This window comes from Oreochromis niloticus, linkage group LG20 (genome assembly GCF_001858045.2).
Source record: "Oreochromis niloticus isolate F11D_XX linkage group LG20, O_niloticus_UMD_NMBU, whole genome shotgun sequence".
Lineage (NCBI taxonomy): Eukaryota > Metazoa > Chordata > Actinopteri > Cichliformes > Cichlidae > Oreochromis > Oreochromis niloticus.
Window position 1 is genome coordinate 14,587,303 of NC_031984.2, and position 22,029 is coordinate 14,609,331.

Below are 22,029 nucleotides of genomic sequence, written 5' to 3' on the forward strand. Positions count from 1 at the left end.
AAAACAATCTGATAGACATAAAATTGTATTTTTGCACTAACAACGTGATTCCCAAAGAGCTATTAGTCACCTGGCATATATTGTGTGGTGTGTCCATAAAAATGTTTCAAGGAAACTTTCAAGTGGCACTATCTACAGTATCTGAAAGTCATGTCCTTAAGAAATGGGGGGGGGGATCCAGCAAAGTCCTGCCTTTGGAGATCCATCTGAACCTTCAGCTTTTCAATCTACTGTTCACCGAATCCTCACCAGGAATGGTCTCAGTGGTCTCAGGGTAGCTGTCAAGAGGCATTCTGAAGGAAGGGAAACAGGGAGAAAACATATGCTAAACTACACAATAAGTGGAATGAAAATCAGTGTCAACAGATCTTGTGTAGTGATGAATCCAAATGTAAAACTTATAGTTCAAATTGTCGTCAATATGTACAGAGGAAGTCAGGAGAGAGGTACAACAGTGAGTGTCTACGGCACATCTTTAAAAAATAGCGTCGGCTCTGCAATGGCTCAGGGCTGATTTTAGCCAGTGGTGTTGGGGATCTTATCAATGCTGATGGAATTATGAACATTGAAATGCACCATCATATTTTCATCAGCCGTACAATATGATCTGGAAGGCACCTGACAAGAAACAGCTTCATTTTTAAGCATGACAATAATCCCAAACACACTGCCAGTGCATTAACCTGGATGGAAAAACCCACAATGGAGCACTATCAGTCAGTGACTGGCCTCCCCAGAGCCCAGACCTCAACACTGAAGCAGTGTGAGATAATCTTGACAGAGAACAGAACAAAAAGCAGCCACAATCCAAAAAAATGCATTGAAATGTCCTTCAAGAGCCCTGGAGAACTAATTTTGAAGATTACTTAATTAAATTATGAGAAAGCCCAAGAGACTTCAGACTGTGTTAAAGTATAATTGTAGAATTAGAACTGTACAAACTCTGTTTTGGGCTTAAAAATGCTAATTACATGTGTTTGCACATGCACAAAGGCCCATATTACATAACACTTTAGATGAAAAGGCTAAAGATAAAGTAAAATGCAAATATAATAAAAGGTGAAGCCACACACCAAAAAATGTGAAACATATGTCTTGCCCATTGAAATAAATGCTTTTCATTTTGTTTTCAAATCTACACCAAGCATCTGAATTTGTATTATTATTTGAGACATTTTTTTATCATAATCTTTCTATTTTCCTTTTTTATTCTCACTTTTGAAGCAACTTTGCTTTTCTAACAATAATGATGGTAAAAAAAAAAAAAAAATACATGGTACTCATAAATATACCATACCCAGTTATATAAAGTTATGGGCATTGGGCAAGATTTCTTCACATGAAAGTGAATGACTGAAAATCTAATTTATTTAAATTTTTTTCCACACCACTTTAAACACAGTCTACAGTGAATAAAGAGTATCAAACCATCATGTTTTGTTACACCGCACTTCTTTTTTTAACGGGCATTTAACAAATTAAAGAGACTTATTCATATCTTTAATGACCTCTGTTATACATGCAATATGTGGGCTATATGCTCACAAGACTTTATTACACCTTCCTTGTACCTTGGACCCAATTTTGCCTTTAGAGGTGCCTCAATTCCTCATGGCATAGATTCAACAAGGTGCGATATTGGTCCATATTCAAATGAAGGCATCACACAGATTTTTAACCTGCATGTCCATGATGTGAATTTGTCATTCCACCATATCCCAGAGGTGCTCAGATCTGGTGACTGTGGAGGCCTTGTAACGGGTAGTTATGTGAGTTCCTGCTGGCTTCATTCATTCTCTTTAAACTCTGGAAATGGCTGTAATCTGATCAGCAGTCTATGAAATACTCAGGCCAGCATGTCTGGCATCAGCAGCCATGCCACAGTCATCCATCCATTCTCTCACACTTATCCAATTCAGGGTCGCAGAAGGGCTGGAACCTCATCTCAGCTGACATAGGGCGAGAAACGGGGTATACCCTGTACAGACTGCCAGAAACCAGAGTGCTCCATGAGAACCCACGCAGATACGGAGTGAACATATGAACTCCACACAGAAAGGCCCCAGCCAGATTGTGGATTCAAACTCAGAACCTTCTTGCTGCGAGTCCCTTAAATCAGCTTTCTTCCCCATTCTGATGCTCGGTTTGAATGTCACCAGGCCAGCCTGGCTGTGCTGCCATGTCTACCTGCCTAAATGTGTTGAGTTGGCATCACGTGATAGGCTGATTAAGCATGAACAGAGGTACCTAATTGAATGGGCACTGAGTGTATAACCCTATATATCAGTGTTTTCTGAGAAATGGCACATGTAGAAGATACACGGCAGACCCGATCACATACTCGCACTTTTCAGCACACTTTATTTACGGTTGCTGTTTTTACACTCGGCTGCAGCTTTTCAGCTGTCAGCCACACACACCAAGAACAACCTCAGGACCCAATTCATTCCTTTTATGCAGGTGAGGTGTGATTACTGATGGCGCTCCGGTGTGTTGGCCTCCCCTGCCGCCGAGCATTAGTCTTCTGCAGTTATCTCATTCCGTCTATCTCAGATGAACTGTATACTGCATGCATGTTAGTAATTGTTCATTGTAAATATAATTTAGTTATCTTTTTACGCATGGTGGCAAGGATGGGACTACAATTTGTATTTAACTGCATTTTAGAATAAAGGTCAGCCTCATGCGATTAATCAAGGTGTTCAGTGTGTTAAGTGCTAATAGAAAAAAGAAGCACACTTTGCCCATATTTGTTTCCTGAACACAAATTCCGAAATAACCCATTTTTTGACCATTCTTACTTTATTCTGATATTACAACCTTGCAGTGCATAATGCAATTTTTAACATTTATAATTATTCTTTTACATATTAGCTTTCGCACACATTACTTTGTTGACTTCTTATTTCTCTTTCAGCTACTCCCTGTAGGGGTCACTAGGGATCATCTGCCTCCATCTCACCCTATCCCCAGCATCCTCCTCTGTCACACCAACCCTCTGCATGGATTCCTTACACGAATCTTCTATGTTGTTTTCCTCTTTTCCTCCCGCCTGGCAGCTCCATATTCAACATCTTTTCCCAAGTGCATCCACTTTCCTCCCTCTGCACTGGTCCAAACCATCTCAACCTTGCTTCCCCAACTTCGTCTACAAACCACTCAGCCTAAGCTGTTCATTTCTTAATACTTATTTCCTTCTTGGTCACTAACAATGAACATCTTTGCATCTTTAGCTCTGCCTCCTGTGTTGCTGCTATTCGTCTGTTACAAATGACCCCTGACACTTGTCTCCACCCACTCCACCCTTTCTGCATGCTCTTCTTCACCTCTCTTGTGCACTGTGTGTTAGTTTGGATGGTTCATCCCAGGTATTGGGATCCCATCGGCTCAAAGCCGATGCCAAAACATAATCCCATCATCTTAAACCCATCTCTCACCCCTACCACACACCCCACCACTATTTCATGCATGCCCTGCACCACCCGCACAAACTTCTCTGCCATTCCTGACTTATACAGTACAGTTCTCCCATCTTGGCAGACTGTCATAAGCTTTCTCCAGGTCCACAAAGGCCTTCGCTGTACTTCTCCATTAACACTTTCAAAACAAACATCACATTTTTTAGCTTTTTTTCCTGCCATAAACCATACTGACGCTCAGTGATTGTGATCTCTTTCCTTAACCTAACTTCAACCAATCTTTCCTATAACTTCCCATAGCTGGTGATATGACTTAACAGCTTTATCTCTTTTCATTACTACAGATCTGCATATCTCTCTTGTCAAAGTTATGTGTAAAGGTTTATGAATCCCTTATTCCACAGAGGTAAAGCAGACATGGTCTGTATTCCCCTTAGCTCTTTGTAAGTTTTCATTTTACTCTGCATGCCTGTCTTCGGGATACTTCCTGTGTTTTTATCACTTGCTGTGTTTCACTTCTGGTCCCGCACTTCTCAGTCTTTGTCATTAACATCCTGTATACCATCTCCCTCTGGTCTTTTAGTTTATATTTCCCTTTTGCCTTTCTGGATTTTTTTCAGTTTTTGTCCTTGTGAATATTTATGGTCACCCTGCTGCCACCTGAAGTTAAGCATGCTTGCTACCTTTAACCCAAAAACCCAACACTGCCTTCTTGTAGACACGTAGCCTGAGCAAAACATGCAGGAAGTAGCTTCCTTATATGGAAGATTATTGTTCCCAGTAGACATCTGTATTGGCTATGTCAAGCTGTTCATACTGTGGTGATTTCCCTGGGATTTTCCTCTTGATACGTGCAGGGTATTGGACAGCCTGTTACTGTACATTTTATCTTTCCTTTAGCTTGTTTATAATTCTCGTATCGGTTGCGACAGTGAGTTTATTTTTATTCATGTGATTCTCTATTCAATACACCCCAGAGTCAGCACAGCTTAAACTTATCATTTCATAAATGATAACTTTAAGCTTATTATTCATGATAAATGATAATTATGATAAAGGTGTCTAACACCTAGGATGTTTCTGGGTGGTTAACTGTAATGAAAAGAACTACACTTTAAATAAAATACCACTTGATTGCTTCAGTTTTTCCCCAGGAGCAGTTTTTAGCGTGTGATCAGACGGGATAGGCAATTTGCTTACACACACACACTCTCCCAAAAAAGGACAGGAAGGAAACATAACCAAGCATCACCACCAGGTGTCACCCTGCACCATCCCGTGTGACAGGAGCGACTGCAGAAGAGCAAAACGCAGCGCCGCTCCACATTGATTCAAAGGAAATATGATTCATATCTGAAAATTGCGCATTTTCAGATATTTTTCCACTACTTTGGATTTTCTAGTTTGTAAATCGCACGCTGGGGTTTTGCCACTTCATTGAAAAAAGACTGCAGCCAAGACTCACATCTTTGACTGATTCTAAATAATAGGATCAGAAGCTATGATTACAGTCTTTGGATGTCATTTCAGAGCCTGTACGACCATCTGGCTGTAAAGGACTACGTAGCTTTGTGACCTAAACACCACCGACCTTCAAAGCAAAAAAGCAGAAACAGCTATGCCCGGAAAGTCTGACCAACAAACATGGGTGGAGTAACGGGTCTTTATCGCACATAGCTCGACCTTTACCTCATCATTAACGCTTCATAAGAGCTGGGCCACGAGAAAGAGGGTAACGGAGGGAATCGACCGTTTCATATGCGCAGCTGCAAACCCTACTTTCTCAAAAACCAATCAAGCTGCAGCATTAACACAAAACTAAAAGCTGTCTTGGCGCATCCTCCCACTGACACAGTCTACTGCTGCTGCTACTGTATCTGAGACCGATAGAGGAACGAAGGAGGACGCCGGAAGGTTAAAACAAAACGACGCAATGACAACGAGATACCTCTAGCTGTGAAGACGAGGGACAGCCAAGGATTAAAAAGGGGGATTGTGGCGGCCACAGCGGTCTTCAGCAGAGGTTGGTCATGATCGGACGCGCATTATGGGTATGTAAGACCCGGGTAGGAAAGAGGGGTAGCAAGCCTGGGATTCTGCCTTTTCTATGCGCGGTGATAACGTGCTCAGCACTTTCGGCTCTGCTTTTCGTGGACTTCATTGAGTCATGGGTCACCTCCATGGGAATGAACAAGGTGGTGGAGCCGCACATCGGGATCATCCCACCGCAAAGCGTCCCTCCTACCAGATCGGAGGAATTTTTGCTCATGCCTAGCCCACTTGTGTGCCAACGTGCCAAGCCTTACCTCATCATGATGGTTACTTCGGCTCCTGCCAATCAGAGGGCCCGCCAAGCCATCAGGGACACTTGGGGAGGGGAGGTGGAGGTGAGAGGTCTGCGGGTCATGACCCTCTTCATGGTCGGCGTGGCGTCTGACCCCGGACTGGCTAAGCTGCTGATAGAAGAGGCTCGGGAGAAGGGAGACCTGGTTCAGGGGCGTTTTTTGGACACGTACTCCAACCTCACCCTGAAGACTCTGTCCATGCTGGGCTGGACCCGGAGGTTCTGCCCTCAGGCTCACTTCATGGCCAAAGTGGATGATGATGTCCTGTTCAATCCCAGTGCTCTCCTACACTTTCTGAATAAGAGCCGCAACCCCTATGAACAAGGAGACTTGTACCTTGGCAGGGTGCATCTCCATGTGGCTCCGGACCGGGACCCGGACAGCAAGCACTACCTCCCCTCAGGAGCCTACCCTCCTTCTGTCTTTCCAGACTATTGCAGTGGCACAGCCTATGTACTGTCCCGGTCTGCATTGCTCAAAATTTCCCTGGCAGCCTCTGCATCACCTTTATCCACACCTCTTCCGCCCGAGGATGTGTTTGTAGGCTTGTGTGCCCGAGCAGCTGGAGTGCTCCCCTCACACTGCCCTCTCTTCTCCGGTGGACCAAGTGTGCCGTACGGACGCTGCTGCTATCAGGCCATGGTGTCCATCCACCACATCCCACCCAGAGACATGCTGCACTATTGGGCTGATGTGCATTCACCACCTCCCTGCTCCTGGTTGAATGTACGTGCTTCTTTGGGGATTTGCAAAGTCCGGGCGATGCTGGGCACAACTCTGGGGTTGGAGCAAGGATTGTGATGGTTAAGCAAACTCGGATTTATTTGGAGGCTGTGCCTCGCTTCAATACTGTGAACAGCACAAGTGCTCTTTAGGCTGTGAAGCTACACGTGCACTACGAAAACGCTACTTTGTTTAATTTGAAAGCTTTATTTTTTTAAACACCTCAATGTACTTATGTATCTTATTTTGCTGAAAAGGGAAGATCAGCTGGTAGTACAGGGAGCTGTCAGGATCAGCTGTAGTATAGGGGCGTCTCCTGCCTCCCACATTATTACACTGACACAAACTGTAGATGCAGAGCAAAGTTTAGCATGCTGATGCTTTACAGTGAGGACGCACAGCAGCAACTGCATATTGAAACAACATTGTTTAGATAACTAAGTCTAATGATTATAGGCTGCTACTTTCAACACAGGCGCAAGCCTGTGGTCTAGGCCAAGTATAATATTTCAAATGCATGTTCACAAAAAATAGGACTGATATAAAATCACAGGCTTATTACACAGGTGAGTAATAATGAAGTTTTAGAATCACCAGTAATGACTAGAGTAGATTTTTTTTTTTCAAAGGGAGATTTATGATGTTATTCAGCCACAAGGGCACAATATTCACATACAATAGGAAGGGATTACCTTGATTAGATACAGGGATCTTTGGGGGGGGGGTTCATGAAGGCTTCACATTACATTAAATAGCTGAAACAGAATGCACGATAATTATTTTCTTAAACAACTGAAAATAAAACTAATGTGATGCACAGCTAAATATTTATGCATCTGAAAAGTGTTACTTATAAGATTCCTTTCTTATGGCGAGATTACCCACTGACTGGCAGCTTTGCAATGCTGTGCGAGTTTTATGGTCAACTGTGCCAGGCTCGGATGACGTACATTTTCAATGAGGCTGCTATCAGTCAATAAAACCTTGGGCTGTTATTCTCACGCACAGTGTTAAAGGGAAATGCTGATCCATTGTACTCAGGAAAAAATATGTATGACATTAAAGCAACCAATAAACTACTCAGTAATGAAAAATAGGTCTGTGTTTTGTTTTGTATGGAGCAGGATTGAACAGTTCGATAAAACTGTTCCTCCTCTATAAATATACAGCAAAGTAGCAAACAGTTCTGACAGTCTGTCAGTGCTGCTATGATTTAGTTACTTTGAAATACTTAAATTAGGATAAGCATTTATATAAAGGACCACGTAAAATGTGAATCCTAGAAAAACAGCCACATGCACACATACAAATTAAAACATGATAAAATATTTAAAATACCAAAACCTTTAAGTTCCTCAGATGATCAAGTTTCTGCTGTTCTAATTTGATACAAGGAATTTTACTCCACCCAAAGTCGTAATCATGGTAAATATATTCCAGCTTGGTTTGGATTCAGTAATAACAGTACTGCGATTTCAAAATAATAGTCTCAATTCAAAGGCTTGGCATTATGTTGTTTATTTTTAGAATTTAGTTATAACTAAATATAACACAGTTGACATATGGTCAGCAAGTTCGAGGAAAGAACACGATCTGACAAGGTTAAAACTTCTGGGTGACACCAATGCCAGCTAGCACATCACATTATCTGCCCATGCAAACAGGATGCACTTCAGGCTACAGACATCAAATATAGCTTCCTCCGCTGCTCCACTCAACATTGATTAGTTGCCCGTCACAATGCAAGCCCTTATTCCCAGAGGTTCAGCAGTTGGTGTTTTGCTCCCTGCGGTGGAATTATGTGTGCAAAAAAAAAAAAAAACAACCCAAAAAAGTGTTCTTTATGCAAAGTTCAAAGGTCACTCCCATAGAATGCCACTGGGCTTTCAGTTGCACAAAGCATGCTCCTTTTCTATTTCTTGAATCTGTCCAGAGCTGATTTCTGGGTAGATAACGCCGCCTTCTTCCGCTCTCGCTCCTTCCTTTCTTTTTCCATCTTCACTTTGTCCTCCACGCTTTTTCTGATTACATCCTGGGGAGTAAACAAGTCAAGAGAGATCAGCCATGGTCTGCAAATACAGCATAAAAGTCGCTGTGATGTAATTAAATTTCATGTCCTAACTTGGACTACTTACCCTCTGCTCCTCATGAGCCACTTGTTTCTTGCGCCTCTCAATGGCTCCTGCAGAACTACGACCTTTTTTCTTATACTTGGGGACAAACTTTTCTTTAGCGAGTGGATCAAATCCCTAAAAAAAAAAAAAAAAATAAAGTTAGAAAACATGCTTTTAGATTGTTGACAATAATATCTAGCCTACTATATCTTATATCAAAATGTACAGATATCTTAAATAACTGTTAATGCACAGTTGGTTTAAGAGACTGACCAGAACTTCAACCCTGTCTTGATGCCTTTGCTCCCAGGTGGCCTGGTCAACTTGTGCCAGCTCAGTGGGATCAAGGCTGATAAGATCTGGCTGAATCTTCTCCATCAGTGCTTTAACCTCCCATTCCTGCCTCTGCTTCGCACTTCGGTATGGATTTGCATCCAGACCATCAAAGTTAGGCTCACCAGCACCTATGATAGTAAATGATGCATCACATTCAGTTTTAGTCAACAGTAAAATGTATGCCAGGATTTACAAAAAAATAAAAATAAAAAAAATAAAAAATGGACTTATACTTCAGTGAATGTAGCAATTGTAACAACCCATTAGGATCAATCATCAAATTGGTGCACCCATAGAAACTTTTCACTTTAGCCTTAACCTACATAATGTAGTCTAATGTACATGCCCAGATGTAATACAAAATTGAGTCTGACCTGGTACGAGCATGCTGGTGAAACCATCTCCGTGCCCAACTCCGAGGACATCCTCAAAGGGACAGAAGTGCAGCCCCCACACTGTTCCCCGAAGTCTATGAGCCATGTACGGTTTAGTCACTGGCATGCTACATACGTCCTTGTACACCTGCAGATAAAGCATTTCCACATACAACATTAATACATCATATCTACTGTTTATTCATACTGAAAAGGAATGAAAAGTTATAGCATATTGCATGCATGTGGTTTGTGGTTTGTGGCTTGTGGCTTGTGGCTTGCTTGGTGTTTCTGCATTTTGGTAAATGGATCACTTGACTGCAGCAGTGTAAAGAAAGCGGCTGCAATAAATTTAACTAAAGTAGAACTTGAGCCATGTGCCTCAGGAAACCATATTAATGATATCTGCTCAGTGAAGAAGACCTTTCTGACATTGAGCATTTAGAGCAGTCTGAAGCCTGAGTGTTTGGATTACAGGGATATGTGAAAAAATATGATCTTATTAGATCAATGCTTTCAACTGGGTAGCACTTTATAATAACGTCAAACTATTAAGCATTAGTAAAGTATTAGTAAGGGATTAGCGAGCGCTTCATCATTTATATATCATTACTCCTCCGTTAATACATATGTTTATCCATCTGTTACTCTTACACCATGTACAGCTATCACTCCTACTTTTATATTACTGCTAGTAATAATCAAAATCATAGTTCAAATGATACATCTGTATTTAAAAATGGCATACTAAGGAGGAGTAATGCTGTATAAATGATAAATTAAGCACTTGCTAACACCATACTAATGCTTAACAGTGTAACATTATTATAAAGTGCTTCCGAAAACTGTTGTCAAGTTAAAATTGGAGGTACAGCTACTCAAGGTCTGGGACCTAGTTTGGTGTGTGTTGTACACAGGGTTGGCTTCCTCAGATGGGGTCTGGTGTTGAATTAGTGCTGTATGACTCTGGTCCAAACATCTAAGTCCTGCCAACCATGGTAACCATGGCAACCATCGAACCAGAGGGAAATCGCTATTATTATTATTATTATTATTATTGTTATTATACACAGTTCAGAACAGCTTGCTGACCAGCTGCTCTAACCCCATTGCACTGCCTGCGGTTGTGTTGCGTTTCTTTTGTATTGCTCCATTGAATGTGACCTAGGGCGGACACACAATCGTTTTAGCAGTTTCTTCCAATATACCTTCCCAACCTTTTATTTATTTAGTTTTTTCTTCTCCTTATCATTATGACTTTTATATCTACATATAAATATCCATATTTATATGATGATGACGACGACTATTACTGTAGGTGATATAAATATTATTATTTTTACAATAAAGGACACAAAAATGTAGAATAGCAGCGAACACTGTTAATTGATATATGACCTGCTAGTAAATACATCAGGGGGTCGCCTAGGCAACAGGCGCCTGCCCAGGTGTGATAGAGCAAGATGCGAGGTATACCCTGTACAGGTTGAGAATCTTTTGCAAGGCCAACTGAGAAAGCAAGACAACCATTAAAACTTACAGTGACACCTATGGGCAGCTTAGATTCATCAATTACCTAACTCCTGTGGGGGGAAGCCCGTGTGCTCTGAGAGAACCGACGCAGACACAGGGAGAACATGCAAGCTCTACACAGAGAGGCCCCAGCCTGATGGTGGATTTGAATCCAGGATCTTGTTGCTGTGAGTTATCCTGACTGGTGCACTGTTTACTAGTAAAGTGTGGTTTCACTCAGACATCAGAGATATAAATACTTGGATAAACACCCAACAAATCTCTACATGCAGAATTCTGCAGATGTATGTACTGATCTCTTTAGTAATAGCAAGATCACTCCTGTCATCAGTTTTATGCATGTAGAATGTTATCACAAGTGGGCTTCATATCTATTGCACCTTCGCAGAGGGCCTATTTTGGAGTTGAAGACAACCAGGTACCCTGTTCAAGGAAGGTAACGGCTGAGTGAAACACAGAGTCATAATTCTCTCTTTTTTTAAGGTTTTAAGCATGGGGCTGAAGGTATAGCCCCCCGTGACATGGGCCAGCATGTAAGAGTTGTGGATTTTCCTTTGTCTGTGAGTTTGGTCAAGGTATAAAAGGAATCGGGGCGGTGGCCCATCTTCAGAGACTGCTTAGGTGTTTGACCAGAGCGTTTCTCCATATTGCAATGTGATATTAAACCACTTCAAATCATGCTGGCTGAGGTGTTTGCAGGTTTTTTTAACACTTCCACGACAATTTTGGCATCACGGAACAGGATTCCCCAGGAGTGTTTCACTGAATCACAGGCTCGCAGTGACTGGCCACCCTGAGGGAAATCACCTCAGTTCCTCAGTTTTTTAAAAAAGAAAAAAGAAAAGGGGAAAAGCGAGACGCACTTCAGCAACTTTGTACTGAAGCAAAGGCTGCAGAGGGGATGCCCGGCTGCAATAGGTGCTGAGTCAGCGAAACGGCTAGTATTTTTGATTGTGACGAAATGTGGGAAAGAATGCATGGAGTATGTGTGAGAGAAAGAAAAATGTTGACAGAGAAAAGAGTTATATTGGCTGATGTGTGTAGAATAATGATGAAAGAGATGTGTCAAAAAATGTATAAAAGAATCAGAGAGGGAAAGTGTTAACACAGAGATAAAAATGACATTAAATAAATGTCTTAGTGTATCAGTTGGCAGGTGACAGCTAACGGCCCAGGCAGCGGTTGAGGTCAAGGGTCATGCTGTTTGGGGTCCTGGTAGTCATCATGAGAAGATTCCAGAACCACAGCAATAACCACAAAAGTTAAGAAAGATCACTGCATTAGACGCAGAGGAAGACAACAAGGGTGTACGATGTGCTCTGCCCTTTCATCCTACAGCTGTGTTGGAACGAGAGAGTGAACAACAGCATGCCAAGCATCAACTCAGCGAAGACTTCCAGGCACCGTGCTCAAGGGAGGTAATGGCTGAGTGAAAAACAGAGTCCCCCCCGTCTCTCTGTGAGGGGGAAGGTTTTAAGGATGGGGCTGAAGGTATAGCTTAAAGCCTTAGACCCAAGACACCCTCCACTCCAAAGAACAACAACACTGCTTTGCAAACACTGATCAGATAAACCACATAACACAATGCAAAGATTGTTATCTGAAATACTGAAAAGACCGATGTAAAGTTAAGGCAGACTAGAATGTTACCTAGCCCTAATCAGAGATTAAGAACTGGCTCTTATCTAAAACGTGGATTGTACTCCGTTGAGGATAATGACACAGATAGCCTGATGCCCCCGGCCAAGCAGTCATTCCTGTTAAACTTCTGTGAATGCCATGTGGGAAGATGCGTAGTGGGTGGATTGTAATTTATCAAATCTCTGTGGACAAGTCTGCGCAGTTCCACAAAACAGACAGGCACCCAGAGTAATCACTTGATAATGAAACTTAAAATACTGGCACCCACGGCACCCGTGGACTCGCAAACGTGGAAAGTATAATCCCCATTCACATCCCATCACATGTATCAATATTTTATTCTTTTTCTACTGTTCTTTTATTTGATCATAAATTGGATTTTGATTTTAATTATGTAACAGCATGATGGAAAATAAAGAAAGTAAAATAAAGGACAATAAAGAAAAGCTAATACGTAGGACTCTTTACCCTCTTTACCCCCTGAAAGCCTACTAGGAGTCACCCTTGGTGCTCTGATGTTCTGAACTGAGCAGTTTCTGACATATTTCAGTTCTACTTATAAAACAAAATGCCTGAGTGTGCATCAGACATCGGTAGCTAGAGGGAGTGGCCTCTGCAGCTACCCTGGGAAAAACTATTCTCGTGGCCATCAAACACCTCTTTCTAGCATTTGCGTGCGTGTTTATGTATTATTTGAACATCAGCCACTTCCTGTACCCTAACCCAACATTAGATTAGATTTTCTGAAACAACAACCTCAACCTTCAACCTGTGTTTGCCCACAGCAAACCACTGCTCTAATTGCAATGATAATAATAAATGAAAAAAAAAAAAAAAAAAAAAAAAAAAAAAAAAACTCTTACTCTTTACCTTCTAAAAAAATGAGAAATTCCTTTGCCTTACGGAGTCAAAGAGTGTGGAATTTGCTTGACTTATTTCCGGGTACTCTGTTGTTGATACTAAATAGATCATTGGTGAGAATGTGAGCATTGTGTTTCTCTATGTTAGTCCTTCACACTATAAAAGCAACCCTTGTAAAAGAGTACTATTTGTTTTATGCTTGAGAACTCGGCCCGCATGGAATGTTGGTCATCGATGGAAGCAGTAGATAAAAAATGTGATATAACCAGTCTGCTAGACTTGCTCCTGTTGGACTGTCAGTCAGCTCTAGAGAAGAGCAAAGTGATAATAAACCAAGAGCAGAAGTTGAACTGATTGTAAAAAAAAAAAATTAAATAGCAGTCCTCTCTCTGCAGCCACTTTTCACACTATATTTATATTTGATTTTTGTGTGTTCTTCTCCCATTACTAGTGAACTCCACTGGTACCCCCCTCCCCTATCCCGCCCAATTTATCAACCGATCAGCATTCAACAGACACATGTTATCTAGTTCAGGCATCTGCAGTTGGGATTTTGGAGTACTGGATGAGATGGGAGAAGGTTTTACCGGTTTGTGAAAACCCCTGTCTGTTTGATGCTCAAACAGAAATGCATGTGTTGATGGACACATTTGCAGGATGTAATGTTTTTTTTATTATAAATGTGCAAAGTGTGGATCTGACAACCTGAACAACATCCCCCGTGGCTGCAGATAGCAGTCCCCTCTGGCTCAGTGACAAACAGGCAGCTCCAGCAGGAAGGAAGTATGACTTTAGAGGCTTGAAGGCTCTAATGTCATACACCTTCAGCTTCTTATCCATGCCAGATGTCACCATGTATCTGTCAAAAAAAGAAAAAAAGAAAAAGAAAGGAAAACTAAATTAGGTTTAGTTTAGTTTTTAGTAATTAGACTAGTTTCTGGCAGACCAAGAGAAAAATGCAATTAACTGTTCAACAAAAAACTGAGTTCAAAATCATTGACTGCTGCAGTAATATGCCCTATAAATTACAAAATAAACATTTTGCATGGGTTTTCCTGTTTTTAAGTCAAGGATTCTTTTGATTTAAGTTTAGACATACCAGATGTGCGTAAACAACTCCCTTGTGATTGCTGAAGCTTTTACATCTCAAAGAGAAGGTTTTTGTTATCATGTGTCTAAATGAGACTAGAGGAGTTGTCAGGAACATCAACAACATCATCCCATCAAACCCATGAGATCGGATTCAAAGATCCGAAGTTGGATTAATTTGTTGAGGGTGCACAAAAACAACAACAACAAGGGTACACAAAAACAACAACAAGTTATAAGATAAGGTAAAATATACTCAGTGGCCACCTCATTATGTATACCTGTTCATACTCAATTAGACATGTAAAACCTGTCAAGGGTACCTGACAAACCTTCCCAGCAGATCTCAGTAGATCCATCTCTAGGATTTACAGAGAATGATTCAAAAAAAGAAAAGACCTAGTGAGTGGCAGATCTCAGAGAAAATGCCAGAGAGAACAGACAGACTGCTTCAAGTTGACAGAAAGCCAATAACAACTGTAATAACCACTGGTTACGACAAAAGTAAACAGAAGAGCAGACAGACTTCGCTGGGTGCTGTCAGCTAAGAACAGGAAACTGAGGCTACAATTTACAAGTGCTCACCAAAATCAGGCAGTGGAAGATTGGAAAACCCTGCCTGATCTAATGAGTCTTGATTTCTTCTGTAATATTCAGATATTTTGCCAGAATTTGTCAAAAACATCATGACAGCATGGATCTATCCTGTCTGCTGTCACTGGCTGAAGCTGGTGGTGGTGTAATAATGTGGAGGATCTTTTAATGGATCATTTTGGCCCCCTTAGTACCAGCTGAGCATTGTTTAAATGTCACATCCTACCCAAGAATTGCTGCTAACTATGAAATCCCCTCTTTTGATGGCTGCTTTCAACAAGATTCGGCCATATCACAAAGCTTGAAGCATCTCAAACTGGTTTCTTGAACATGACATTTAGTTCATGTACTCAAATTAGACTCAACAACCACCAGATCTCTATCTAACTGGGTGGATCGGACAATTTACATCATTTATGTACAGCCAACAAATGCGCAGCAACTGCGTAATGCTATCATGTCAATACGGACAAAAATCTTTGAGGAATGTTTCCAACATCTTGTTGCATCAATGTCATGAAAAGTCAAGGCTGTTCTGGAGGCAACAAGGGGTCCAACCTGGTATTAGCAAGTCACTTTTAGTGCCTAGGACTATTGTGAAACAACATAAAGGTAACTTTTACAGACATTACAAAACATTTCCTCTTCTCATGTGACTTACGTGCCCGTCTTATCCACAGCGACAGAGCGCACGCCCCCTTGGTGACAGAGCATCTTCACCAAGGCTTCTTTCTGGTTTGGTGACCAGAGGGTGACCGTGCCGTTGGCATGACCTAGGTGGATGATGGCATTATGAGGGTTCTGACACATCACGTCAAGTCGGCCAGTCTTGGTGCAGATAGCTGCCACTTCCTTTCCCACTGACACATCTAAATACTGCAGGAAACTGGTAGCACTCTAAAGAAGACAGAAAAAAACAAAAACAAAGCTGTTTTACAGATAGTCAGGACATATGATTTTGCTTATAAATTTATTGTCAACACTAAATATGTCAACACTAAGTGTTTATTTATCATGGTAAACTCTAAACTGTCACAGTAACACATTCAAAACTGTGTATTATCTGCACTCCTCTGTATTGTACAACACGTTGTGTTTTTGTTCGTTATGTTGTCATTACTGCAACAATGTTTCAGTCCTACTCTCTTACTTAGCTCACACTTATAAGAAGTTTGGGGGGTTTTTTGTACTAGTAGATTACTGGTTTCCCTTTGTAGTCTGGCCAGCCTGACTAGAATATGACATTTGTTTGTATGCAGGAAAACAGTCTGCACGCATTTACCCAAGTTTAATCTGAAACTCGGCTATTGTCCTACCACGATTTAGCTTTTTAAAAGCTTTTATTTTTATCTAGAGTTACACAGACTGCCAGAAGCCAGAAAAAAAAATAATCAGCTGACAAAGCAGGAAGAGTAACTTTAATAACAGCAAGACTATGACCTGAGAAAATTAAAGCTTAATAAAAAAAAAAGGAAAAAAAAAAGAAGAAAAAAAAAAAAAAGGGGTCCCTCGCCATAACGTGGTTCACCTTTCGCGGCCTCGCTGTTTTGCAGATTTTTTTTGGGTGCAATTTTGCATGCTTTTTTTTTTTTTTTTTGAACAGCACATTGTGTTCTGCGTCCTGATTGGCTGTAGACCATCGTCAATCAATCTCGTGCTGCGTTTCCTGTACAGTACAGAATAGCTTGTCAAATTTACATGAATCTTCCATCGCTAGCAGTGTGACTCTGAAGTGCTGTACTGTATGTTTGTAAGTTTTCTCCCCAACAAACACAACAATGTCGACGAAACATTTTGCACCGTCAAAGGCACCTGTGGTAGCACCCAGAAGGCAGAGGAAGATGCCATCGCACAAAAAGTTGGACTTCTGGATATGCTATAGGGAAGGTAGAACCATATTTTTCAGATTATAAGGCGCATTAAGCGAAAAAAAACAGTCAGATAAGTCAAACGTTACTCAACTCATTCTTCTTGCTTCGTCTACTTTCGTACCATTGATTCATTAATGTTGAATTCTCTCGCAGCTGCTCTATTCCCATGTTCTGGTCCTGAAAACAGGGTTTGATCTTCGGTTTCATTCTATAATGCTGGACTTATTTTTCTATGAAGGTTTGAACTTAAACAAGAGAGAAAAGCGTGAAAATGTTCAGGCCTTTCTGAGAAAACTGTATAAAGTTTGTAGTGAGGGGTTTTCCAGCCTTAAAACATCTATAATAATTGTAAAAAATAAAGCTGGCTACTTCGCGGATTTCACCTATCGAGGGTTATTTTTAGAACATAACTCCCGCGATAAATGAGGGACCACTGTATTACATAATTTTTTAAATTATTGTGGAAATGGAAATGCAAGAAATTGAAAGACAGAAAAAAGATCACTGTGAACTCACCGCTGTGGCGAGCAAAAAGTGATAGGGGAGGAACTGCATACGAAGGACGTCATTGAATTTTCGGATGCAGTGAAGCTCTATTCCGTTAGAGTCGTAGATATAAAGCCATTTCTTCTGAGCCACTGCATACATAGCCTCGCTATGAAGCCACCTAAACAAAGGCAGAAATTTGTTTTAGTCTGGAGAAGATCAATGTTTTATTTCTGCTTTGTGTTTCATGAAGGCGGATGACTTACTTCACATCATTGACAGACTCCATCACATTTATCTCACACATCAGCTGTTTGGACGTCCAATCTATACAAGCAACATGGCCTCTCCTCCCACCAAGCAGCAGGTGACTGAAGTGAAGAGAACACAAATATTTGCAAAACTTAAACTTATGAAGTCTCTCTATTTATATCTAAATAAATCTATTTATTGTAAAAACAGGAATCATTCAGTTCTGCAGGTTCACCTCAGCTGTGGTTTAATTTCTTTCCATGTCTTTGTTTTAATTTACAACATTGCTGATTTGCACTCTCAGCTCATAGTAACAGTTTTTTTTTCAAGCACAGAGAATCTCAGAAAAGCTTAAAGAAAGGCAAAGTTTATTTCCTTTGCTTGTACTAACTGGTGAGTGTGCCACTTAGCAAAGAAGCCAGAAATAACGAAGGCCTAATGTCAAAATCTACTTTTGTCAGGAAGACACAGAGTTGGAAATAAATAAGTACGTTCCATATCTGCTTAGAAGATTACAAAAGTTATGAAGGATACTTAACATTTCCTCTAGAAACAGTGAGTTGTCTTGCCAAGCCCATTGACAACTTAGGTGGACTTGACATAAATCAGTGTTTTACAAAAAACAACAAAAACAAAAAAAAAAACACTACATGATGGAGCAATTTGTTAAATGTTAAACCATTTGCTGATATATTGGCCTTTTAAATCACTAAATATCAGTCTCTCTCTCCACAAGAGAGAGACCAAACACTTCACACAGATAAGCATGTGCTGCATGATATTGCATGATACTGACCGTCCAGTCTTGCTGTAATCCAATCGATACGGTCCAAACTGAGACAGTTTCAGATTAAAATACTGAGGAGGAGAAGAGAGCAAGAAATGAACAACACTCACTCTGCAGAATCTCTTCCCGTGACAACTCCATAGCAAATTTATGTCTACGGTTGGAACTGAACCAGCAAACCTTTGCTTGCAAAATGAATGTGTTAAATACTACAAAATCCAAAACAAACTGTAGGTCTTTATTTGAAAACACCACGTCAATTTTTCTATATGAAATAAAACCTCATCTGCATCTAAAATGTTGCAAACTTGATATACAATTAATAACTGTCTTAATGTACTTGTCATTTTATATTGCGCTCTTTTAAAGTTATGACTTTATAATATCTACACAGTCTGCATTTCTTAATTTTTTTTCCATAATTAAGGCAGAAATCTACAGTTCAAAGCTTAAACTTTTATTTTATATATATATGAATTTACATAATAATTAAAAGATATCTTAATTCCCCGGAGTTAAACAGACAATTTGTCAGCAAAACCAAACAAAAGCCCATAATCTATGTTTCTTCAAAATTTCTGTGCAAATTTTTCTGTTTAATAAGTTATTTACACATTCACACAAAAGTTGATAAAAAGGTCTCAGTACCTTTGCTCCAGATGTTATGTCCACAGCCTCCGCAATATCCTCCTGTGAGATCATACATGTGTCCTCATCTTCATCTCCTTCTAAAAACCTGAGATCAGGGACAAACATCACTCAAACGGGACATTGTTTTTTTGTTTTTAAATCACATGATATCTGTCACAAAGTACGATCTAACACAAAGAGGTGAGCATCATTTAAAGGACATTACCCTGCCTCCTCCGGGAGGAGAAGGTCAAACCGGGCTGCTTGTTTCTGGGCCATTTCTGAAGCATCTTCTGAGCGAGCTATGATATCTCTCAGCTTGTGCTGCTTACGGTGAGGCTAGAACAAAACGAACAGAGAAATCAGATGAAAGACAAGCGCTGAACAAAAGAGCATACTATTTTAAAGAAGAGCCACTCAGATGCTTACCTTTTTAAGTTTATCTTTCCTCTTGAATTTTTGCAATCTGTCTTCTGGAATAGGAGCAGGGCCTGGGAATGGGTCAGATTTCTGAAAGAACATGAACATTAGTTAGAACAATATATAATATACAGTCCTATATTACCTATACTAAACTGTAAAAGCAGACTGAATCATGGTAAATATTAAATGCTATCTTCTTCTGGTCATAAGTGGTGCTTCAAACTTATATATTACAGCTAAAAGATTCAGTACAACGCTCATGAATCATCATGGGAGATTAGGCATGCCTGGCTACCTTTGTTTACATAATAATGTGCTTATTTGGAAGATTTTGCAGTGCAACAGCAGCACAAAGGCGATGCATAGGCTCTTTACTGCAAATAAGGGTACCCCAAACTGCACCTTAAACATATTCTAGTGCAACACAGGACCTCACTAAAACAGTTTAAGCAAGAGCAAGAAATGATGGCGTGATTTTTGTCTGTCAACAGTAATTCGTGTACTCTTACCCCTGGCTTGACTTTCTCTCCATCACTTGGACTCTGGTCTTGTTTTCGCTTCTTTGCCTTCTGTGTCTCGTCCTCCTCCTGCTGCTGAGCCTCTTTGCTCTGTTCTGCGTCGTTTTTAACTTTGTTTTCATCCTTCCGTTCCTCCTCCTGGAGCTCCTGCCAGTACCGAGCAGGCGGCTGTAAGATAGGAGCGAACAGTGGCAAGTTAGAAGAAGTGACTATAACGTATTTCGTTATTTAAGCCCAGAAACTTATACACTCGCCTTCGCCCCCGTGTGGGGCTACTTACATTAGCTGCTTGTCGCTAGCAAGAAAAAAAAAACTACCTTACATTTACTGTTTATTAGTTATAAAACTGCGTTCCTCAGCTGCAGTCACAATAGCTTAAAACGGCTGCGACGATGTACTTCTAGAAATTATTTATCTATATTTACCTTCTTCTTTTTACCCACGTGTGTCTCATCCACCGCTGCCTCGCCGGGTGACGCCATTTCTGTTGTATACGTTTTTCTTCTTCTGCGTTAACGGCGTCAATAAACTGTATCTGTACATGATGAACGCCACCGTTCGGTCTGAAAGGGTTACTGCATCGGCTTATAGGTTCAGTATGTGCATAAAAAAAGAAATCTTTATAGTTTATTGAATGATATTCTCTCTTTGTAACAGGATTAAGATAATAAAAAAAAATTGTCAACTTTTTTTTCTTTCCCTGCATATTTCAAATATTTTATTTCAGTCTTGTATTCATCTTAGCCTTTTAATGTTGTCTCATGTTACCACCTAGTGGGTTAAAAGAGAATAAAACTTTACCTTTATCATTCATCGTGAGTAAGTAACAAAATACATAAATAAATAAATTAATAAAAAACACTAGGAATAATCACAACAAAAATATCCTAGGAAATTAAAAAACTATTAATAGATACAATCAATTTTAAAAAAACATAATAAAAGATGGTGATAACAAAAGAAAAGTCCTAAACTGCTTTTTAAAGGAGTCCACATAGTCAGCTAAATATAGCTGGAGTGGGAGACTATCCACAGATCAGAGTTATTCAAGTTTTGTAATGATCTAATTAGTTTCTATTTTTATTTTGCTTTGACTTTTTGCTTTTAATTCAGTTTAGTTGCAGTTACCCCAAGTGAATTAGTCTTTACTTTTCTGAAAATGTTTAGTTTCTGTTAGTTTCAGTCTTATTTTTAGTTGTTATTCATTATTATTGGATTGCGCAGTGCTCACAGTCTTGTAGACATCCAAAGACTCAATAAATGTTTCCATCAAAGCCTCATCTGGCAAGTTTTGCTAAAAAAATGTTTCCCAAATAACAAACACTAATACTATATTTACTCTTTAAAAAATGTTCATTAGTTTTCAAAGTTCACAGATTAATTTCAGTTTGTTTTAACTTTTTAGAAGTCTAGTTTTTAAACTATGATATATTTTGATTTTTTGATTTTACTGAATTTCTTTCTCACATCTAGTTTTAATTTTTAGTTTAGTTTTAGTGAGCTATAATAACCTTGCCACAGACTGAAATACTCTGTCCCCCCAGTCTTTAGACTCAACAGAAACGTTTTTAGCCTGCACTTAAAGTCTTCTCACAGAAGTGTGTTTAAGAAGAAGCTCGATGCCTCAGCGTCACAGGGTGGTGGAGCCCTTCACCCCTAACATAATTTGAAAGGTGGGGTACAGCATGAACTTACTGCCAGCCTATACCAGGGCCCTCTCTTTAAGATGCTAATTTATCATTCCTACCATATTCTTCGGTCTCTTTTGTTTAGAGTTGATCTGGCTTATACTTTACCCCTCTGAATAGTGTTTGTTCGTGTGATCTTTGGTCTTAGAACGTGTTTTGCAAGCTAAAATCTGCAACTTCCTTTTTTGTTCAAACAAACCCAATGTGCAGTCCTAGTTTCTATCTTTTCATTTATTTTTCAGTTCCTTCTGTGAACATAGAATAGAATAGAATAGAATAGAATAGAATAATCCTTTAATTGTCCCACAAGGGGAAATTTGGTTGTAAGAAAGACACATATACAAA

General features: G+C 40.1%; 2 protein-coding genes across 2 annotated transcripts; one reads left to right on the top strand and one right to left on the bottom strand.

The window, feature by feature from the left end:
- The first annotated feature begins 5,449 nt into the window (after positions 1-5,449).
- On the top strand, positions 5,450-6,565 carry b3galt4 (UDP-Gal:betaGlcNAc beta 1,3-galactosyltransferase, polypeptide 4). Its single transcript, XM_013274404.1, has one exon. The coding sequence runs from the start codon at positions 5,450-5,452 to the stop codon at positions 6,563-6,565; it is 1,116 nt and encodes a 371-aa protein (XP_013129858.1).
- Positions 6,566-7,980: 1,415 nt separating this feature from the next.
- On the bottom strand, positions 7,981-20,566 carry wdr46 (WD repeat domain 46). Its single transcript, XM_003438844.4, has 14 exons — positions 20,422-20,566; positions 19,988-20,164; positions 19,485-19,565; positions 19,282-19,394; positions 19,074-19,161; positions 18,435-18,496; positions 17,653-17,757; positions 17,417-17,567; positions 15,691-15,926; positions 14,052-14,205; positions 9,312-9,459; positions 8,875-9,065; positions 8,623-8,736; positions 7,981-8,519 (listed from the first exon to the last, which is right to left on the bottom strand). Exons 1-14 carry the CDS (start codon positions 20,476-20,478, stop codon positions 8,400-8,402), a joined length of 1,797 nt encoding a protein of 598 aa, XP_003438892.1. The 5' UTR covers positions 20,479-20,566; the 3' UTR covers positions 7,981-8,399.
- Positions 20,567-22,029: the final 1,463 nt, after the last annotated feature.

Bases quoted from the DNA above. Each gene is read 5' to 3' on its own strand.
- b3galt4 (XM_013274404.1), top strand. From the start codon at position 5,450: ATGATCGGACGCGCATTATGGGTATGTAAGACCCGGGTAGGAAAGAGG.
- wdr46 (XM_003438844.4), bottom strand. From the start codon at position 20,478: ATGGCGTCACCCGGCGAGGCAGCGGTGGATGAGACACACGTGGGTAAA. The intron at 19,162-19,281 runs GTAATGTCCTTT...CCCTGATCTCAG, and splicing joins CTCCTCCCGGAGGAGGCAGG to GTTTTTAGAAGGAGATGAAG. The intron at 18,497-19,073 runs GTACTGAGACCT...TCTCCTCCTCAG, and splicing joins ACATAACATCTGGAGCAAAG to TATTTTAATCTGAAACTGTC.